Source organism: Globicephala melas, chromosome 3 (assembly GCF_963455315.2).
Source record: "Globicephala melas chromosome 3, mGloMel1.2, whole genome shotgun sequence".
Classification (NCBI taxonomy): Eukaryota; Metazoa; Chordata; class Mammalia; order Artiodactyla; family Delphinidae; genus Globicephala; species Globicephala melas.
Window position 1 is genome coordinate 114,637,945 of NC_083316.1, and position 19,179 is coordinate 114,657,123.

The window sequence follows — 19,179 nt, forward strand, 5'->3', positions numbered from 1 at the left end:
GTAAGAAAAATGGTACCCTTCTTTTCTTGGGAAACTATAGGCTAGCTTCACAGTTGCCTTACTTCCCTTCTGTACATCCTGTTTGCCATTTCAAAAGGAAAAATAATATAGGAATTAAAGCAATTTCAAAATTAGTCTGAAATACATATTAAACATGTAAAAATAATTTAAAGTGAAACTAAATAACTAAGAGACCATCGAGACCAATAACTAGATAATACAATCTAAAAATAACAAAAAATTACAAAGGGCTCTGGAATACTGTCGGTAACATATATTATATACACACACAGAGACACACGAATACAGTCACTCCTTAATATCATCTAGTTTGGTACTATGGTCAATTGGGGATCAAAGGGAGAAAAAGAAGCAGTGAATTATAAGGTAAAACAAAATCCACTCAAGGTTGACAATAGTGAAGAACAGATGTTTGCTCTACTTTGTGAAACTGTAAAAGGGTGAAGGAGCAAATACGGACAGTAATGTTCTTTACCAAAGAAGCACATTGCTCCCCTTGATTCACCACATCATTCATCACAGATCACCAGGGCATGAATTAACTGGAGTATCAGAAGAGCTGTTCATCGGTTTTGATGAGCAAGGGGAAGAATTCAGACTGAATAGAAGCTGACATGTTATATATTTACCTGCTAATAATTTTAAAACATTAACTCTCTGTGGTTAATGAAACTGTAGCCTCTGGGCAAAAGCTAAACATGAAACCATAAAATTATCACATTGAGCAACATCACAGGTTTTCTTTTCATAAATAACCACTTGGCAAATTTAAACTTTTCCTACATCTTGAAGGCCCTGGGCGTGCTTTAAGAATCACCCAGAGGCAAACAAACACTAATGAATTCTTTTTTCTTATTCTCAAGGGGAAAGTCACTTGTGCAAAGACAACAGATAAAGGAATGGGAAGTCTAGAAGCCAGGAAAGTTCCACCTTGAGGTGACTTTGAAAGCACATAAGTTTTAAAAAAACAAGCAAAAAAACAAAGCACAAAAACTCTTAAAGATCTTAAACGGTACTGTTTTTTATGCAAATACTGTAACTGAATCATCTTCTTCTTTTGAAGGAACAATATTCTTCAAGAGAAGGCCACTCTATCAAAGCCAGGAGCACAGTATCCCCAGGATCTCAACAACGAGGTGCAGACCAAGGTTGCTTCTGATTCACTGCAACCTTGTATAATTCCAGGCTTGCAGCCCCAGATTCGGGACCCCACCCTTCCAGGAGCAAATCATTATAAGTTGCCTTCAACTTCCATAAACCAGCTAAGCATGTTTAACTACGAACGTCCAAAACACTTCATCCAATCCCAAAACCCATGTGGCTCCAGACTGCAGCCTCCTGGACCGGAAACCTCCAGCTACTCTAGCCAGACCAAACAGTCTTCTATTATAATCCAGCCCCGCCAGTGCAAAGAGCAAAGATATTCTGCCTCCTCAACAGTGAGCTCTCACATCACTATGTCCTCCTCTGCTTTCCCTGGTTCTCCTCAGCAGCTTGCTGGCTCCAACCCAGGCCAAAGGGTTACAGCCACTTATAACCAGTCCCCAGCCAACTTCCTCAGCTCCATATTACCATCACAGCCTGATTACAATAGCAGTAACATCCCTTCCACTGTGGACTCCAAGTAAGTGAATTTTTAAAATATATAGAGAGAGACAGACAGATAGAACTGTGTATACCGTGAGCTTGTATCTGGGGGAGAAGGGGAGATAGGTTATGTACGTCATTCTTCACTATCTAAAAAGTCCATGTGATATCAGAGTCTCATTCCGTATTTCTCCTAGAACACCTTAAACCAGGGTACTGGCAATAAGTCATCTGACCCATTCTCCAGTGTCCAGGTTGAGCTGAACCGAAATCACCTATTACATAACACAATTACTTACCTACTATTTTCCATCTTCAAAAAAAATATTTCTAACATACCCAGGAACAGTGAACTATTCCCCCACCTCTAAGTTACGTTCCTCATGCTGTAAATTTAATTGCTCTGGTTCTGAGCTTAGCTGAGGTGAACACCTGTCTGCTCTTCTTCAGATAGGATTTCCTCTCACATAAGCAGAGGCTATTAAGTTTCTTCTCAGTCTTAGTCTTTTCTTCCTATCCATTTTCCCCTCTGATCCTGAACAACCACTTGGCTAAAAAGAAAATATAGGATTCAAACACTGAAGTATATGAATTTTCCCTATGATCAGAAGGAAAGACTGAATAGGTAAAGGCTCATGATCTTAAGGTTTCCTCTGGCAATTAAAACTACACTTTGTTCAAATTGGTTAGACCAACCTAAATACAGGGAAGAATAACTGAAGCCTTATGCAAGCATGTACTATTTCCACAGCCCTAAAACTGTCCTAGGAGAACCTGATATGAAGAAGGACAAAGTGGTTGTGCTTTTTTTAAAACATGAACTGAATACTTTGTGCTTATGCAAACTCTGGGCTATCAGTTTTCCTATTCCTTGGCTGGCTAGAACATCAGAGAATTAATCAGAGGCATCTGAAAAACTGTGTGATGAAATATATTTTGTTGGTTACAGACTTATCAACAGATTTGCTGAAATTCTTGCTAATTTCTCTCAGTTTTCTCTAGAGGCTAATTTTTCTAGAGATTCCTATTTTTGGTGACAACTCTGGAAACCTAGGTGAACTCACCAGAGCAATTCAACTTGCAAAGAAACCTTTTCAATATTTTTAAAAATAAAAACGAGGAAAGCCAAAAACATTTGTTAGAATCCTATAGATACTAGGTTGAACCATTTGAAATGGCTGATAGTTAAAAATTTTTGACTGACAAAAAAGGCATTCTCATAGGTTTGGCCTAATGATTTTAAAAGATGCCTTCAAGAATTAAGAGCCCGCTCTTTCTCTTCTATCTCAAATTCCCATTATACCCATTATCACATATTGTAGATTTTTCTTACTTACATTTTACCCATATAATCTTTTTCCATCTAGCTTTCAATTATTTACAAATTTCCTGCATAAGCATGTTTAAATCTAAAATAACTCTTTCTCACTAAAATATTCTTTTTCTTAGTAAAGGCTCTAATCCTATTCCAAATTCCTGCCCAGAAAAGAAAGCCACCAAATAAATACTAGTGAGCCTCAACCATGTACCTAGCTCTCTGCACAGAACTAAGAGAGGAAGGAAGGAAAAAATAGAGAGGATAAGAAATAAAGCACAGAAGGACCCCAAACCAGAGATCAAAGATCCAGCTTTAGCTGCTCCATTTTCAGCAACCATAGATAACTCTTTTAATCTTCCCACAGCCACTTGATACCAGTTCAGTGTCCAGCTGCACAGGTGGAAAGCTCTGGCCCTTTGAACATTTGTGCACAACTCCCTCATTTTTATGATGGGCTGAAGTTTGCCCTGTCTTCTATAATAATCCCTTGGATTCTGACCTAGAGAGGTTTGAAAGCTTTATTTAGCTTTTCATCAGTAGAAAACCCTTAAGCAAATGTTTTATTCAGTTTATCAAACCACAGACTAGAAATTCAGGGGAACTCTTTAACTATTCCTTTCAAAAAGCTTGCTGTGTGACATTCCTCAAGTTTTCCTTACCTGCTCAGTGATTCAGTTTTCTGATCTGTAATAAAAGTAAGGATTTAGGTGATTAATGATAGGGGGAGAAAAAAAAACCTATAAAGCATTGTGCAAGTATAATATTAGTTTCTAATTATGAACAGATATCAAGTCCTAACACTTAAACCATCTAAACTGGTAATAATGCAGGTATTCAGTAAATAAAAAGGTGACTGAGATTACATATATATCAGTGATTCTCAGGCTTGGTTTTGATAGTCCTTCAGGATTTCTCAGATATATTACATCATATTATGACAGTCTGACAAAAGAATTATTTAATGCTAATTCACTTTAACCAAACACATATGACTGGTTTTTTTTTTTTTAGCTGGAAAAACAAAAAAACAAATGGGCTATTCTAACTTCATACAGTTGGAGACATAGTAGGTCTATAAAACCAAAGAAATTTTACCACTTTGACCTGGGAATTCAATCTTAAAACAAAACAAAAACATCTCACTATTTATTTAAACACTTGGTTTGGCTATTTGCTTCACTGAACAAATCAGATACAGACAATCCTGAATATCTGAAATACAAGGAGGGAAAATGTATATAATCAACTTTCAATACAGAGCATCTTGAATACAATGGAAAATATTCATTCACTGAACTGATAGTGAGTATTACCTCACTACTTTGCAGGCTTTGTGTTAGTGGATACAAATAATACAACGGTGAGTAATAAAACATCTTTTTTTTCTTCAGTGTATTTACAATCTAGAGATTACTAACCAAGACCCCAAAACCTGCAAAAGTTGAAACTCTGGCTCCACTCAGAGGAAATGCATTTCCACTTAGCTTACAAGTTCTTTTAATGATCCCTGCGAATTTTTGAACAGGGACATGTCAGAGAACAGACCAAGGCTGCCTCATCTGGATATCTGGATTTATTATGATAATGGTAAAATATTCATTGAGGGCAGTGGCCAGTTTTCCCACATTAAATAGATATAAGCTAGCACCTTCAGAGCCCTAAATAAATAATAGGTAAAATCTGAATAAACCATGTGAAAAGTGTGAGCTACCTAACAGATCTAAAAATATAGGACTCCCTAAATACCACCCCTGTCCTCTATCAGAATCAGCAGGGGAACACCAGGAGGGGGCAAGGACATCTTGGAAGAAAATTTACGGTTGGAATTTGAAATAAGGATTTAAACCAAACTCTTCAACTGCCGATCAAATTTACTTTTTTTTCCCAAAACTCCTTTTTTTCTCAGTTTACATTTCTTTCTCCTTCCTCCTCTAATCATCCCTTTCTCTAAAAATCACTTATGCAATGTTGAAGAAACTGTTATTACTGTACAAGTTGTTATATAGTGCCATACTTGGATTGTCTAGAATATGAATAGGAAGTAGAAATTAAAATGTAAACTGTAGACTCCATTCAAAGCAAGAGAATATTCACTAAATACCCGTGGTTATGCTGATAAATGTTTAACAATCAGCTCTGGAGGAAAGAGCCATGATTTGTGGTATTTACCAATTTCCCTGGTGTAGATACTCCCACCACCACCAATTTCAAACTTTCAGCATGAGATCACAGTGAGCTGGGAAGAGACACTAAAAATCAGTTCTCTTAAGCCCATATGAGTCAGCTCCAGCACATTGCTGCTTACTATCCACCCATAAATCAAACTCAGGAAATTCAGTTGGAATATTGGAAGAACTCTCAAGCTGCCAGTAACTAGACTTACTCTCACTTCTTTAGGGAAGATCTTCAAGGAAGGACATTCTCCTTAGGTCTAATCTAAATTGCTCCTCCTGCTACTTAATTTTCATTTGCCAAGATGAAAAGAAACAAAAACAAAAATAAAAAACAGCTAGTAACCATTCTTATAAAATCCTTCTTGACTGTTATTAGGGCAATTGGTGTTTTAATAACACCAGCAGTACTAAATGGTAAATTCAACCTACCTAAACGTGACTGACAAAATGATGCCAATTCTATTTTACATACCACACCTTACTTTAAAGATCTTCTTTTTAAAAAATCTTTTTTTCTTTTTAAAGCTATCAACAACCCTCAGTTGGCCAACCTGTAAATGCTAAGCCATCCCAAAATGCAAATACTAAGCCCACACCAAGGACTCCTGACCATGAAATACAAGGATCAAAAGAAGCTCTGATTCAAGATTTGGAGAGAAAGCTAAAATGCAAGGACAACCTTCTTCATAATGGAAACCAAGTGAGCAAGATGTCTATTTTGTATTAAAAAAAAAAAGCCAATAAAACTATAAAATCTGATCTCAATAAGAATGTTGTTTCTGTCTCACAGATCTATGTCCATATAATCAGCAAGGGAGAGGAGTATCTAAAAAAAGGGAATATTTGGATCCTATTCTGTACTTCTCTGCATGAAATCCCCTCTAGGAGTTCAGTAGTAAAAGAATGAAGCAAATGGAAAAAAAAAAAAAAACCCAATCTGAATGATTCAATTTTGTTTTAAGCATTACCATAAAAATACGTCTGATGACCAAATAACTAATGGGAAATGCTGTCAACGTGACTTCTTCATGTACTTTGGTATATATTATTGATGGAAAAATAGCTATAATTCTTATTATACACATTGTATTAGTCACTGATCTCTGAAAGAGTACTACTATATGCCTTTAATCCAAATACATTTAACATACGAGTTGCACTGCTCTTAACCAGAAGTTAGTAAATCAAATATAGTGTTCACTTAATAAAAGTTATTTCTGAATCTGAGGACATACGGTACTATATTCAAAGACAGAGCCAACAGGAACATGCAGAACAAGGAGGAAGACAAAGAATTTCCCTTTATTGGGGAGAGAGAGCCTTATTTAAGGGTGATTATGCTTGCCTTTACTAGGAGAAGAAAGAAAACAGAGATGAATATTACAGATGAGGGAAGTGGCACTAGAACGAAAGGAAAATGCTTTGAATGAAAGAATGTTTTTTTATAAACATAGCATCTATCATTCAATAGGCATAACTATACTTCTTTGGTATAATTCTTGGTGGTTTTAAGGTAAAGCTATACAAATAACTTTTATTAAATCTCATTACTATCTCCTTTATGATTTATTTCTTTAAAGCGGCTAACATATGAGGAGAAGATGGCTCGCAGATTGCTAGGACCACAGAATGCAGCTGCTGTGTTTCAAGCTCAAAATGACAGTGAGGCACAAGATCCAGCACAGGTAAATTAAAATAATCTTTATCTAACTGGAGCACTTTTCTTTTGTGTGATTTTTAAATATCTGCTTTTCTAAATGCTTATAAATAGCATTTGAAGCAAAAGTCAATTACTTCCATACTCCATTACATATAAAAAGTAGAGGCCATGATGGGTTGAATATATACACAAAAATTTTTAATTTTACCCCATTTTCTGGTGGTTCTAGTATCTGCATATGAAATGTTATAAAGTCAAAACACCAGAAGACTAATGGTGTCACTTTTCATCTGGACATTTAGGGGTCAGTTAAACCGAGGACTCTCCCTACGATGTCTACATGGACAGAAAATTTATGAGTTGTAAATCTTTCACAGGACAAAAGTTAAAACTCTAAACCAAAGTAATTATAACCTTTTCTCATAAGCTGTTTATCATTTCAATGTTTTAAAATAAACTCATGTACTAACGAAACATCCAATTTCTTCTGTCATGTTCCTGTATCTTAAAATGATTCTTATTAAAAACAAAACAAAATAAACAACAAAAACCTTATGAGTAATGGCTCCAGGATTAAGAACAGCATCCTTTCCAAGGGATTAACTTTATCCAGAACATAAAGTGAATATCCCACAGGCTTGTTCCTGATCACCTTCATTTTAACAAGTTAACCTCAAAGAGAAGTGTACAGCTAGAGAGGCAAAATGAACTGCTATTGCTCTTCTATCTTCCTTCTGTAGTTACCTCTCATTCCTTCCTAAAAACTCCACAAGAAACTGGAAGCCAAACCGAGCATTCAAGAATTCCAACCTTCTACAGTATAGGAAGATGAAAATAAGACTTTTGTTTCTGTTAAATGTGACTAGATCTACTGAAAAGGATAGAGCAGGGTCTAGCACAGCAAGTAACTAGAACCTGAGAACAGAACTTAACTCTCTTTCGGCTACTGAGGAGTTCACACACTCATTTATTCAACTAATTTATATGAAGTACCTACTGTGTGTTGGGCTCTGGAGTTGGTACAGGAGATTACAGCAAGAATAAGACACAAATATATCTCTATTAGAAGAAATAACCCAAAGTAACATTAGATTGATGATGGTTTATGTTATAAATTCACAGTGTATGATTTCAAGGTCAAGGGTGTATTGTTTTTCTCATTCATTCTTTAAAAACTTTAAAATGAAGGTGAAGGTACCAAGAAAAGAGCAGCAAAACATATTATGAAATCAGAAAAGAAAAATCTTACGTTTTTTGGTACACTTCAAACAGTCTACTTAAATAATACAAAATGTCATCAAATTACATATAACTGAAATATCACACCTATGAATATAAATACATACGTGTTCAAACCACTACAGGAAAAGGTCAAAAACTTAATTTAGATATTATGAGTTTAAGTGGATTATTCTTATTTTTTACCAAAAAATTCACTGATCTTTTGACATTTGGCTTAGAGAAACTCAAAGCCCAGCCAAAAATTATTACAGAGTTGTAAGAATTTTGTTTTAGAATGACAAAATACATCAAAGTTCATCCCAAAATAAATTATTTGTACTGATTTGCTATGTTGTTTTTCATATACTTGGGTAAGGACTATATTTTCTACTTCTTTGTATCTCTCACTATACCAAGCACAATGAAATATACGGAATAGGCACTAAATATTTAATCAGTTAATTCTATTATAAATTCATCAATTCCTGATTTTATCCTCAAATATGAATAATTTTCTGGTGCTCAGATATAAATTCTAAAAGATGACTGCTTAAATTAAATACACCCTTATTAGGCAGGAAGTAAGTAATGTTGTTTTTCAAAGGCTTTTCATAACTCTACACATAGCTTCCACAGTGTCCATCAGGATTTTGTGCCATGAGCTAAAAAGAAAAGTATTTTCCAGTCTAATATGTGTTTACTGCTGTTGGTGCCACTTATGAGCAGTAGGCATAATACCCTGTATCTACTGCCAACACAAATGACTTCATAACTATTCCTGTTTTACCAAAGGACAATCTGTACTATGTGCTCCCATTTCAAATACACCAGGGGGACTCATCATCCTTTGTCATAAAATCGTCATCTAAAAAATGAACCACCACCAATTCAAAGTCTAGTTCATTTTCATAAATCGTATCTATTGAATAGTCTTAATTCTGGGGATTTCTTGCTAGAGTATTAGAAGGTTAGTGTACTATATTTTAAATGCTTAACAGCTAAATATATAGAACTATCCATGACAGTACAAATACAGCCACAACAGAAATGTTCCTTTCAACTACGACTACTAAATTCTGCTTCATTTCAAGCTAACAACAGCATGTTAACATTATCACTTTGTTTTAACTTCAAGCAGCACAATTCAGAACATGCACGACTGCAACTTCCTACATCACAAGTAAGGTAAAAAAAAATTTTTTTTTAATTTTAAAGAAATATACATTTTGCTACCTAAAATGTTTGCAGCTTAAAAAAATGTAATATTTACAAAGCCCTCAAGCTTCTTACATACTTCTTATACAAAGCAATGTGACCAGAGGGGATAGCAGGTTGGAAGGGATAAATCAGGAGTTTGGGATTAACAGATACACGCTACTATGTGTAAAATAGATAAACAACAAGGACCTACCATATAGCACAGGGAACTATTTTCAATGTCTTATAATAACCTATAATGGAAAAGAATCTGAAGAATCTATATATATTTAATATATATGTTATATATATATAACTGAATCACTTTATTGTACACCTGAAGCTAACACAACATTGTAAATTAACTATACTGCAATAAAAAAATATGGTTATAAAAAAAGAAAATAATGTTTATACTGCTTTAGAACCAATTGAAAAAAAATAATGTGAATTTTCTAATGTCAAAGATGACAATAAAAATTTTTATCTGTTAATTATCACAACTATCTCAGAGGAAACTGTTTTTAATGTTTTGGTGAAATAAACCAGGACCATGTTTCCATGCTAAACAACTTTTTCATAACAATGGAAACCTGATTCTAATTATACAATCTTTGCATGTGACTACAATTGTCCATGGGGTACTCTGCATTTTAATAGATCAGTTTCTTCATCAATTCGTGGCACTGAAAAAAGAAACAAAGATGTATAATTTGTATCAGGTGTTTCTAAATTGCTACCACTTCTAATAGTCATCAAATATGCCACAGCTAAATACAGCTCTGCAGCCTCTCTCCATTGTTACTACACTATCAGATCAAACAGCATAGACTCTAGGGTTTCAAATTTGATGGCTAAACTATATTTGCATGAAAGGAAGAGCAATGACGACTCTTCTGCATAGTGATTATTAAAATATTTTTGTAGAAGTAGATCATCTTCAAGGGGAGATGTGAATGATCAGGATGCAATCCAGGAGAAATTTTACCCACCTCGTTTCATTCAAGTGCCAGAGAACATGTCAATTGAAGAAGGAAGATTCTGCAGAATGGACTTCAAAGTAAGAGAAAAGTTCAAATATACTGGAGAAAAATTAACAATGAGATACTAAGTTTTGAAAAATGTCCTCCTCCTCTTCATAGCTTTCTACACAGCTTGACAAGAAATATGTATAATAGATAAGAACACAAACTCTGGAGCTAAGTTTACCTGGGTTAGAATCCTGGCCCTGCCACTTTGCAGCTGTGTAACCTGAGACAAGTCACTTAACAACTCTATGCTTTTGTTTCTTTGGGAATAACAAATATATCTACCTCATAAAGCTGTGTGAGGATTAACTAAGTAAACAGGTATAAGGTACTCAAAATAGTGCCTACCACCTAATACTCTATATAAATGAAGCTTTCATAGCAATAGGATTTCTAAAGTAGAATGCCTCTTTAAAGAAATTCAAGTCACCCTGCTCTCTCTTGGCCTAGAAGAATTCTTCAGGCTAAAATAACTTATTAGAAAGGCCTACATTTTTATTATCCTCATCTGGGAGAACTTTTTCTTATAAATGTTTTTTCAGATTCCTTATGAATGAAAGTCAGTGTATGGATTTAATTGTCAAGACTTACGAAAACACTTAACAAAATGCCATTTATACACCAGAACTACAGCTCAAGAACACTCAGTTTTGGAAAGGTTATTTGGAAAGGTTATCAGCAAGTCTCATATATATGGGCCTCTGGGACTTCATTCACACTTGCCATTAGCCAGAAAAGCCATATGATTTCCATATTCCTTGTGGAGACCAATATAAGATAACTTAACGTCCTTAATATAGTAATTAAGAGATCTTAAGGAGCCTGAGGTTGTTTACAAAAGAGCTAGATGTGTTTTCAGATAGTATGAAAATACTGTATTAATTTCAAGTGTTATAGTTTTTACTATTTTGTTAAAAATTATTGAAAGAAAATATCTTTTAAGCTCTTGTTTTGCATTTTCAATCACAAACCCACTCAGATACTGAACTGTTAAAATTCATAAATGGACAAATGGGTCCCAGTGATCTATAATGTAAAATTCTATCTCCTTGTGTTTTCATTTCTAGGTTAGTGGACTACCAGCTCCTGATGTGTCATGGTATCTAAATGGACAACCAGTTCAATCAGATGATTTTCACAAAATGATAGTGTCTGAAAAGGGTTTTCATTCACTCATCTTCGAAGTGGTCAGAGCTTCAGATGCAGGGGCTTATACATGTGTTGCCAAGAACAGAGCAGGAGAAGCCACCTTTACTGTGCAGCTGGACGTCCTGGGTAAGCTTTCAAAGAGATCCTACAGAGCTCCTTAAAATTTTGTAGAATCAAGAAAGCGTTAAAAAAGAAAAACCCCAAGGACTTTATATTTAAGGTTAATGTCTATACTATACAACCCAGTAGAACACGAATTTTTATGTAAAAGCCACGGTGGGCAGGGGTTAGTGCTCTTGAGGGAAACTCAGTGAAACTAGAATGACAGATCTACCACTAAAGCTTTTCTGGAAGAGAAATAAAGGTAAAATTTCAGACAGACCAAAGGAGGTAGTATATTCTAGGTATATTTCTAGATGTACAGTAGATGTACAGTATTTGTAGATATGATTAAAGGGTCTTAATATGAAAATTTTTAGTCTAATCATTTATCTGGTCTACAGTCTAAAATAATCCATCTGACTCACATTTTCACAGAATTGCTATAATCACACATAGTTTAAAACTGAAGGGTAAATGTCAACTTTTAGCCTTAGACTATGCACTGTTTACCAGGAAACTAGTCTCTAATTATGACAACAAAAACATGCTTACTTGCTTTAGAAAACAAGTATGGTAAAACTCTTATCTCATATTTGTCTTTAGTAGGGCAGTTCTCATAAAACTAATGTCCTGTCTTAAAATATTACAATTCAAGTGCTCTAAATATATCACATTTGCAATAACTTAAGCCACAATATACTGCATAAGCAATATTTTGCTATAATTCACTGCTTATTATATAAAAACTTAATCAAGTTCAAGGATGGGCAATCTTGAGTTTGTATTTTACCCAGATGAATGAAAAATCTTTAAGATCATTCTATGATATAATAAGGGCCCTCAGACTAAGGGAAAAACTAGTGATCTGGGAATTTATACACACACACACACAAAATCCAAGTGATTAAGCTTACGGCAAATCCTTTCTGTGCCAATAGCTCCAAAAATACTATAATGTTAGAGCTGAAAAAGACTTTGACAGGCATCCGTCCAATCTCCTCCTTACTCCTTCAGGAAAGTTAGGGTTATAGTATTATAGTATCAGTTCCTCTTTTCCCTCAGGTATTTGAAGAAAACTAAAGACATAATTATTATTGGCATTTGTATATTATTTTATAGTTTACAAAGTGCATCTTCATTCATTATCGCAATTGATCCTCACAATAATTTTGTGCTTTTGTGGGCACAGCAGTAACTATTTCTTGGGTATCATTTTACAATAGATAAAATTTAGCCTCAGAGAAACTAAACAAAATTTTCCCCAATGTGGCATGGCTGGTGGGGCAAACAGAATTCGAACCCAAGTTGCTGGTACTCTTTCCACCACTCATGCTGCCTCTCTATAGCTGAGATGATCTCAACTTGACTTAAATTCTTCTAATGAAACATGATTATAAATTCAACGCATCATTACATTACTGTTTTAGAACTATAAATAGTATACAATATACAACAGTATTGCATATTATTTTAACTACAGCTGAAACATAAAGCTTCCAATCCTGTCGTTAGTACTTTTTTAAACTTTTATATCAGCATACAAACTTCAAAATACTTTGGTTTGACTTAATATTGTTTATAATATTTCAAATACGTGATTTTTTTATTAATATGTAGCAAAAGAACATAGAAGAGCACCAATGTTCATCTACAAACCACAGAGTAAAAAAGTTTTTGAGGGAGACTCAGTGAAGCTAGAATGCCAAATCTCAGCTATACCACCACCAAAGCTTTTCTGGAAAAGAAATAATGAAATGGTACAATTCAACACTGATCGAATAAGGTAGGATAAGTATTTCTAGACTTAACTATACTGTACTTGGGTGAATCCAGTTATACTTTTAAATGTATTATAAATGGCATGCATCTGTGACCTCAATTTGTCTAATTTTAAAAACATATAGATGAAACTAACACAATATTGTAAATCAACTATACTTCAACTTTTAAAATATATATATATAGAAATATAATAAGCCTCATTAAGCCAGATCCCACTAATCAGAAATTTAAGGGATAAAGTAGGCTAGGATTTACCTTTTTACTAACAATAAAAGAAGATGGCTCAAGGAAATATGATACAAACAAGACTGGGGGGATGTTTAATTCAAAAAAACCCATAGCTATTTGGCAATGACTAGCTACAGACTCAGAATTTCCAAATGCTTTTTTCTTCCTATTAGTCTGACTCTGTAGGTCATAGGCATCATAAATAAATTCTCACAGGAAAACTAATTCCTTTACTTTCAATTTTTGTTTCTTTCCAGTTTATATCATGATAACTCTGGAAGAGTTACTTTACTGATAAAAGATGTAAACAAGAAAGACGCTGGGTGGTATACTGTGTCTGCAGTTAATGAAGCTGGAGTGACCACATGTAACACGAGATTAGATGTTACAGGTATCTCACGCTGTTATACAGTGCTATGTCAAGTGTTATAAAGAACTTAACTGGAAAGATTTAATAAGAAACATAAATTCCAGCATAGCATAAATTCTGAAGGATTCTCCCCATACATAATCAGTTTTGATTTTTTTTTCTCTCCCTGTCCGATAATGACTACCTAGTGCAACCCATTTGTTTAGGACAAGTTTTCTAAATTAACATTTATTTGATCCATTTCAGCCCGTCCAAACCAAACTCCTCCAGCTCCTAAGCAGTTACGTGTCCGACCAACTTTCAGCAAATATTTAGCACTTAACGGGAAAGGTTTGGATGTGAAACAAGCTTTTAACCCTGAAGGAGAGTTTCAGCGTCTGGCAGCTCAATCTGGACTCTATGAAAGTGAAGAACTTTAATAACTCTACCAACATTGGAAAACACAACAACTACACTATTAGCAATATATTCAATTACATTTTTGAAATAAATCCATAGCTGTATTAACAGATTATGGTTTTAATTAGGTAATACAACTAATATATATTTATAATGTGTTTATCCTTTGACTCTTGCACATTCTGTTTACCTCTCTGGTTTGTGAAACCTACAGAAAATCTGGGTTTGTAATTGTAGATGAAGATCTTAAAAAATGTGGGATTTTAATATTTAAGTCATACACATTTTACAACTACAGGTTATAAATGAATATCAATGTTTTAAACACATCTAATGCGTAATAAGATTTACTGGTACTGCTTTCTAAATACTGTTTTACCCGTTTTCTCTGATAGGAATACTAACATGGTATAGATTATCTGAGTGTTCCTTAGTTTTATGTCAAAAGAGAATAAAATTTCAAATATTTAAAACAGACTGTCTCATCTTCACAAAAGTCTAGATCTTTAAGGTAAAACTGCTGGTTTGTATCTATTAAGCGACACACAGCAAAACCTATGAATAACAAGTTCCAAGAGACCAACAATATTATGCTCTAGAACAGCCTGTCTTGGTGAAGCTCACTTACAGCTAATTTCTCCAGAGAGGGAACTAAACTTTTTACGGTTTGCACTTCGAAGGCAACCAGAATAACTTAAACCATGACAGAATCTCTCCTGAAATTGTGATTTTGTTTTAACCAAACAGGTTTCTAATTCTTTAAGGAGTCTACTGAGCTCAATGGATTAAGAATAGACTGCAGAGTCATCTACCTAATTCTTATATTTAATGTAAATTTGAATACCTATATTTTGGGCTTTTTTCCTCCTACATTTCTAGTTCAGATAACCTACTACTTTAGAAAACAATTTTGCCAGCCTCTGAGAGTCCAAGTACAGGAAAGGGCAAATCCTTGTATTAAACTATTCTTAAGCTAGGCCAGTAGCCCTTTCTTCTCAGGTCTCATCTCCACTGGCTGCTGGCCTTTCGCTACACCTCTCCTATTCGTTTTATCATTGGTAGTCTTTGACCCTCGCTGCTATGTGGCCTAGTTTTCCTTTTTACCTGACATGAAACAGCATTTATCAACATCACCCTACATCTCTTTCCAAGAAATAACAGAAGTGGCTTTATCTTTTACTTTCAAAACAGCTTGAAGGGTTTCTTAGCTGGCTACCCTGGGGCTTTCCACTGAATTCCTTTTTTATTTGCCTTTTTACCAACCTAAGAATCCCTGCCCCCCTCCCCCCCTCATATTCTGGCGGGTTTATGGATGCCTTAATTTACAACCAAATTTGGCCTTTTCTATAGCTGGTTTACAAACCTTCTCACTTTTGCAAAGCTGCTGGGTCAGATGTGAGTCTGGGCTCCCAAAGACTACTGTTTTGGGCTACGCTTTTACCTTATCACTGCAGAACTTTTTTTTTTTTTTAATCTATTTCAACGTTCTCTTAAGCCATATTGGGTGGAAAGAGGGGTGGAAGCTATTTCCAGCAACAACTCTCGATTACTAATAATCAGTATCTAAAAGCTGCAGCGGCGGAGTGGGGTCTTGGTTACAAATTCGGGCTTTGGCGTCGAGCAAACCTTGCCCCAACGGGCCTTTGGTAAGTAATTTATTCTCCTCAGTCTCTTCAGGTCTAAAACGAGGACAAAACACATACCTTTCAGGAAAGGGCGGTGTGAAGACTAAACAAGCCAAAAGATGTTAAAAGTCAAGAATGGGTAGCCCATTATAATTAATTACTACGATTTTTATGATTAACCCCAGGCCTAAAGCCAGGTTTGCCCTAGAAGTTGATCCTCCGCAGGAGACAAACGCCACCACGCTCAGGCCCGCCTCACGCAAAGCCTTTCCGTAAAGGCCTCGGTGCGCAGGCGCGCTGGCATCTTCTAGCGCCGCTTGTTCCCATCGTGGAGCCTGGGGCTCGCGCAGGCGCATGAGCTAGGCGCGCACCGTGTGAGTATCGCGCAGGCACCGCCGGCGGAACGGGCGTTGTCGTCCAAGTTTGCCATGGCTGAGGCGTCCCGGTGGCACCTAGGCGGTGAGGGGTTCCTCTAGGGAGTGGGTGGGGCAGAGCAGAATGGGCTATTGCAAATATCCTGCAAGGAAGTCTGTAGCCCCACGTGTATTCACGTGAGAGATGACCTCCAGAACGGTTAGCCGTCGCAGACTCCCCTTGAGAAGCGGAGAGGAACTGTGGACCCATTTCACAGACAGGAAAAGTGAAGCCCTGAGGGAACATCTCGCCCCTTGCCGGAAGCTGGAGCTGGGCGCTGCCACATGCTGTATAGTAGCCTTCTCTAGGCCGGCCTTAGAAAGCCTTTGTTGATCTAGGGAGTAGTGGCCTTGGCAGAACCCCAGGCTAAGTCCTTTTACCCCCTCCAGCAGGAGCCAGCCATCCCAAGAAGCAGAGTTAACAGGAGGAGAAAACGATTAGGGGCAGAGGAGGGGGTTTTGTTTGCTTTGTATTTTGCTTTTTCATTTTAAAACAAGACTGGTGAGGAAACATCCGGGTTATAAAATTCATTATATACGGTCATAAAATGATTGCCCACTATCACCATGGGAAAATGTTAGTAATTAGTCCTTCTTCATAAAAGTGAGAGTAAAAACATAACCGGAAGCCATTGGAGCTTTCCTTCACACAGTGTAAACAGCTAAAAGCGCCTGTGTTTTTCCATCCCTATTAGTTATATATATTATAAATTAAGGAAAATTTTTGTTTTATATCTCACAGGAACTCCAAAACATAAGCTGCATTACAGAAAGGAAGTAGAAATGAGAACCACACTTCAGGAGGTCTTACTCTACCTTATTTTTTTAATAAACTTATGTATATGTAAGTACACAGATGTAGATGAAGACACTGTTTGAACTAAGAAGTTATGTGCAGATGAAAAACAAAACATATGGATTTTATAAAACCATACGCTTTCAGACTACTGAAACCCCTCAAAAAATAGTGACACATTTTAAACATCTTAAATTCATTTAGGTTGACATTATTTCCAATTCTTAAGGGGCACAACTTTAGGTCACAGAAGTAATAAAAAGCTTTCATAGTCAACACTGATTTAATTAATTATTCCTTTCTGTTGGCAGTTCTGTCTTGAATATAATTATTCCCTTGAGTTGCCAATTCTTGATTTCTTTTAGAGCGATACAGATACATTAGCTTTGCTCTAGTTTCATAGGTCAAACTACAAATGAGGCCTAAGAAGTTAGTCTTGATGTCTGCTTTGTTCTTTTCCCTGGCCTGTTGCAGAGTTAATAGTAAAATATGCTAGTTCTGAGTCACAGAAGATATGAATCAATGCAGATCTTTAGGGAGAACCAGGAAAACATCTCAACCTACATTCCTCCTATCTGTGGGTCAATATCATTGACTTAATCAGTATTAAAGAGCATTTTGTCTTTACAGCACCCAACATATAGTAGATGCAAGCTCACTGACTGGACTTATGTTGGTACAGCATACATAGTGGCAATTATATATCGCTTAACTAATTAATTGGTATTGTAGGGGTGAGCTTGAGTCAGATCTGGATTAAAAAGACAGCTTTAACCAACCTTATAAATTAAGATATTTTAGATTGCTTTTTAACTGCTTATTACAAACCATTTGGGGAGTGGAAAAATATTTAAAGATTACTCATAATCCCATTATTCAGGGATTTTTTTTAAAAAACACCTTTTCATAATTAGGAAAAATTGGAAACAAATCTCCAACAGGATTTGTTTAATATTCGGTATATACAGTGAAATACTATGCAACGTTAAAGAATGGCATAGGCTCATGTGTGCCATGGAATGATGTTGAAGATATATTATTTCTAAAAATAAAGGCCTTCTAGCAAAAAAAAAAAAAACATATTTAGTATATACCCTGCTCTAAAACGCACCCACCCACCCCTAGGAAGAGTGAGAAAGAATACTAGTTAATGTTCTTCTCAATCTTATCATGTGCCAAAACATAGTTTTAAATGTTCCACATGAATTATCTCACTTACTTCTCATAACAAAACTATGAGGTAGGAGATATTATCCCTATGGTGGGACTCAAACCATTATCTGTTTGATTTTAAAGTTCATAGCCTAAACTACTCACTATATTATGTTGCCTACTCTCAATATTGGAAAAAAAACCCATCTTGCAGAATAGTATGTATAATGTGATCTCAGTTTTATAAAAATAAAGTTATTTTCTCTGTAAGTGTCTATGCATTTAGAAAAATCTGAAGAATATATGCCAAACCTAATTCTAGCAGTGGGATTACAGGAAACTTCTTCCTGTTTTGTATATTTCTATTTTAGGTTTTTTTATTATTGCTCTTATAATTAGAAAAATAAAATTGAATTTTCAAAACAAAATTGAGAACAAATTACAAGTACATTTTTAATCCTGATAAAAATTGTGTTTTTAAATGTAAATTTTTAAACAAAAAATTCTTCTCCTTAGTGACTTTTGGGATGGTAAACCCACATATGTATTACTTAAACAAAGTTATGTCATCTCTATTTTTGGACACGTCTGTGCATGGTGAAGAAAGAATCAACTTTAAGTCTATTCGCAGCATAACTGACTTTTGGAAGGTAAGATGTCATGTGACTGTGGATGAAGTAGCTTTAGGCATTGCATAAACAAGCCCTTGGCACACATAGTAGGCACTTGATACATATTTATTGAAGGAATGAATAAAAATGTCATTTCTTTAAACTATTAGAATCAATCAACCACTAAGTGTTTATTGAGAACCTGTGTTCTCAGTGTGATAGAGTTCTTGTAACTTTAAAAAAGTGATATTTGTTTTTTTAACATTATCGTTGCATTTGGGAAATAGATTTCTTATGTGGGAGTTAGGATCCAAAGTCAGTCTAAAATTGTATACAGTGAAAATTA

At 35.3% G+C, this 19,179-nt stretch overlaps 2 protein-coding genes across 2 annotated transcripts in view; both read left to right on the plus strand.

Annotated features, from left to right (window-relative positions):
• The first annotated feature begins 1,289 nt into the window (after window positions 1-1,289).
• MYOT (myotilin) lies at window positions 1,290-14,256 on the plus strand. The gene is made up of 9 exons (XM_060295467.1): window positions 1,290-1,645; window positions 5,626-5,800; window positions 6,681-6,785; window positions 9,120-9,166; window positions 10,106-10,238; window positions 11,274-11,481; window positions 13,075-13,240; window positions 13,725-13,858; window positions 14,084-14,256. Exons 1-9 carry the CDS (start codon window positions 1,290-1,292, stop codon window positions 14,254-14,256), a joined length of 1,497 nt encoding a protein of 498 aa, XP_060151450.1.
• Window positions 14,257-16,289: 2,033 nt separating this feature from the next.
• The window catches only part of PKD2L2 (polycystin 2 like 2, transient receptor potential cation channel), a 38,841-nt gene continuing 35,951 nt past the window's right edge, over window positions 16,290-19,179 (plus strand). The window contains exons 1-3 of the mRNA XM_030869537.2: window positions 16,290-16,320; window positions 17,017-17,118; window positions 18,739-18,872. Coding sequence (XP_030725397.1) covers window positions 16,290-16,320; window positions 17,017-17,118; window positions 18,739-18,872 — 267 coding nt within the window. The remainder of the gene's footprint in view (window positions 16,321-17,016; window positions 17,119-18,738; window positions 18,873-19,179) is intronic.

Excerpts from the sequence above, each read along its gene's own strand:
- MYOT (XM_060295467.1), top strand. The coding sequence starts at position 1,290 with ATGTTTAACTACGAACGTCCAAAACACTTCATCCAATCCCAAAACCCA. Across the intron at positions 1,646-5,625 it reads CCTTCCACTGTGGACTCCAA|CTATCAACAACCCTCAGTTG; the intron begins GTAAGTGAATTT and ends TTCTTTTTAAAG. Across the intron at positions 13,859-14,083 it reads CACGAGATTAGATGTTACAG|CCCGTCCAAACCAAACTCCT; the intron begins GTATCTCACGCT and ends GATCCATTTCAG.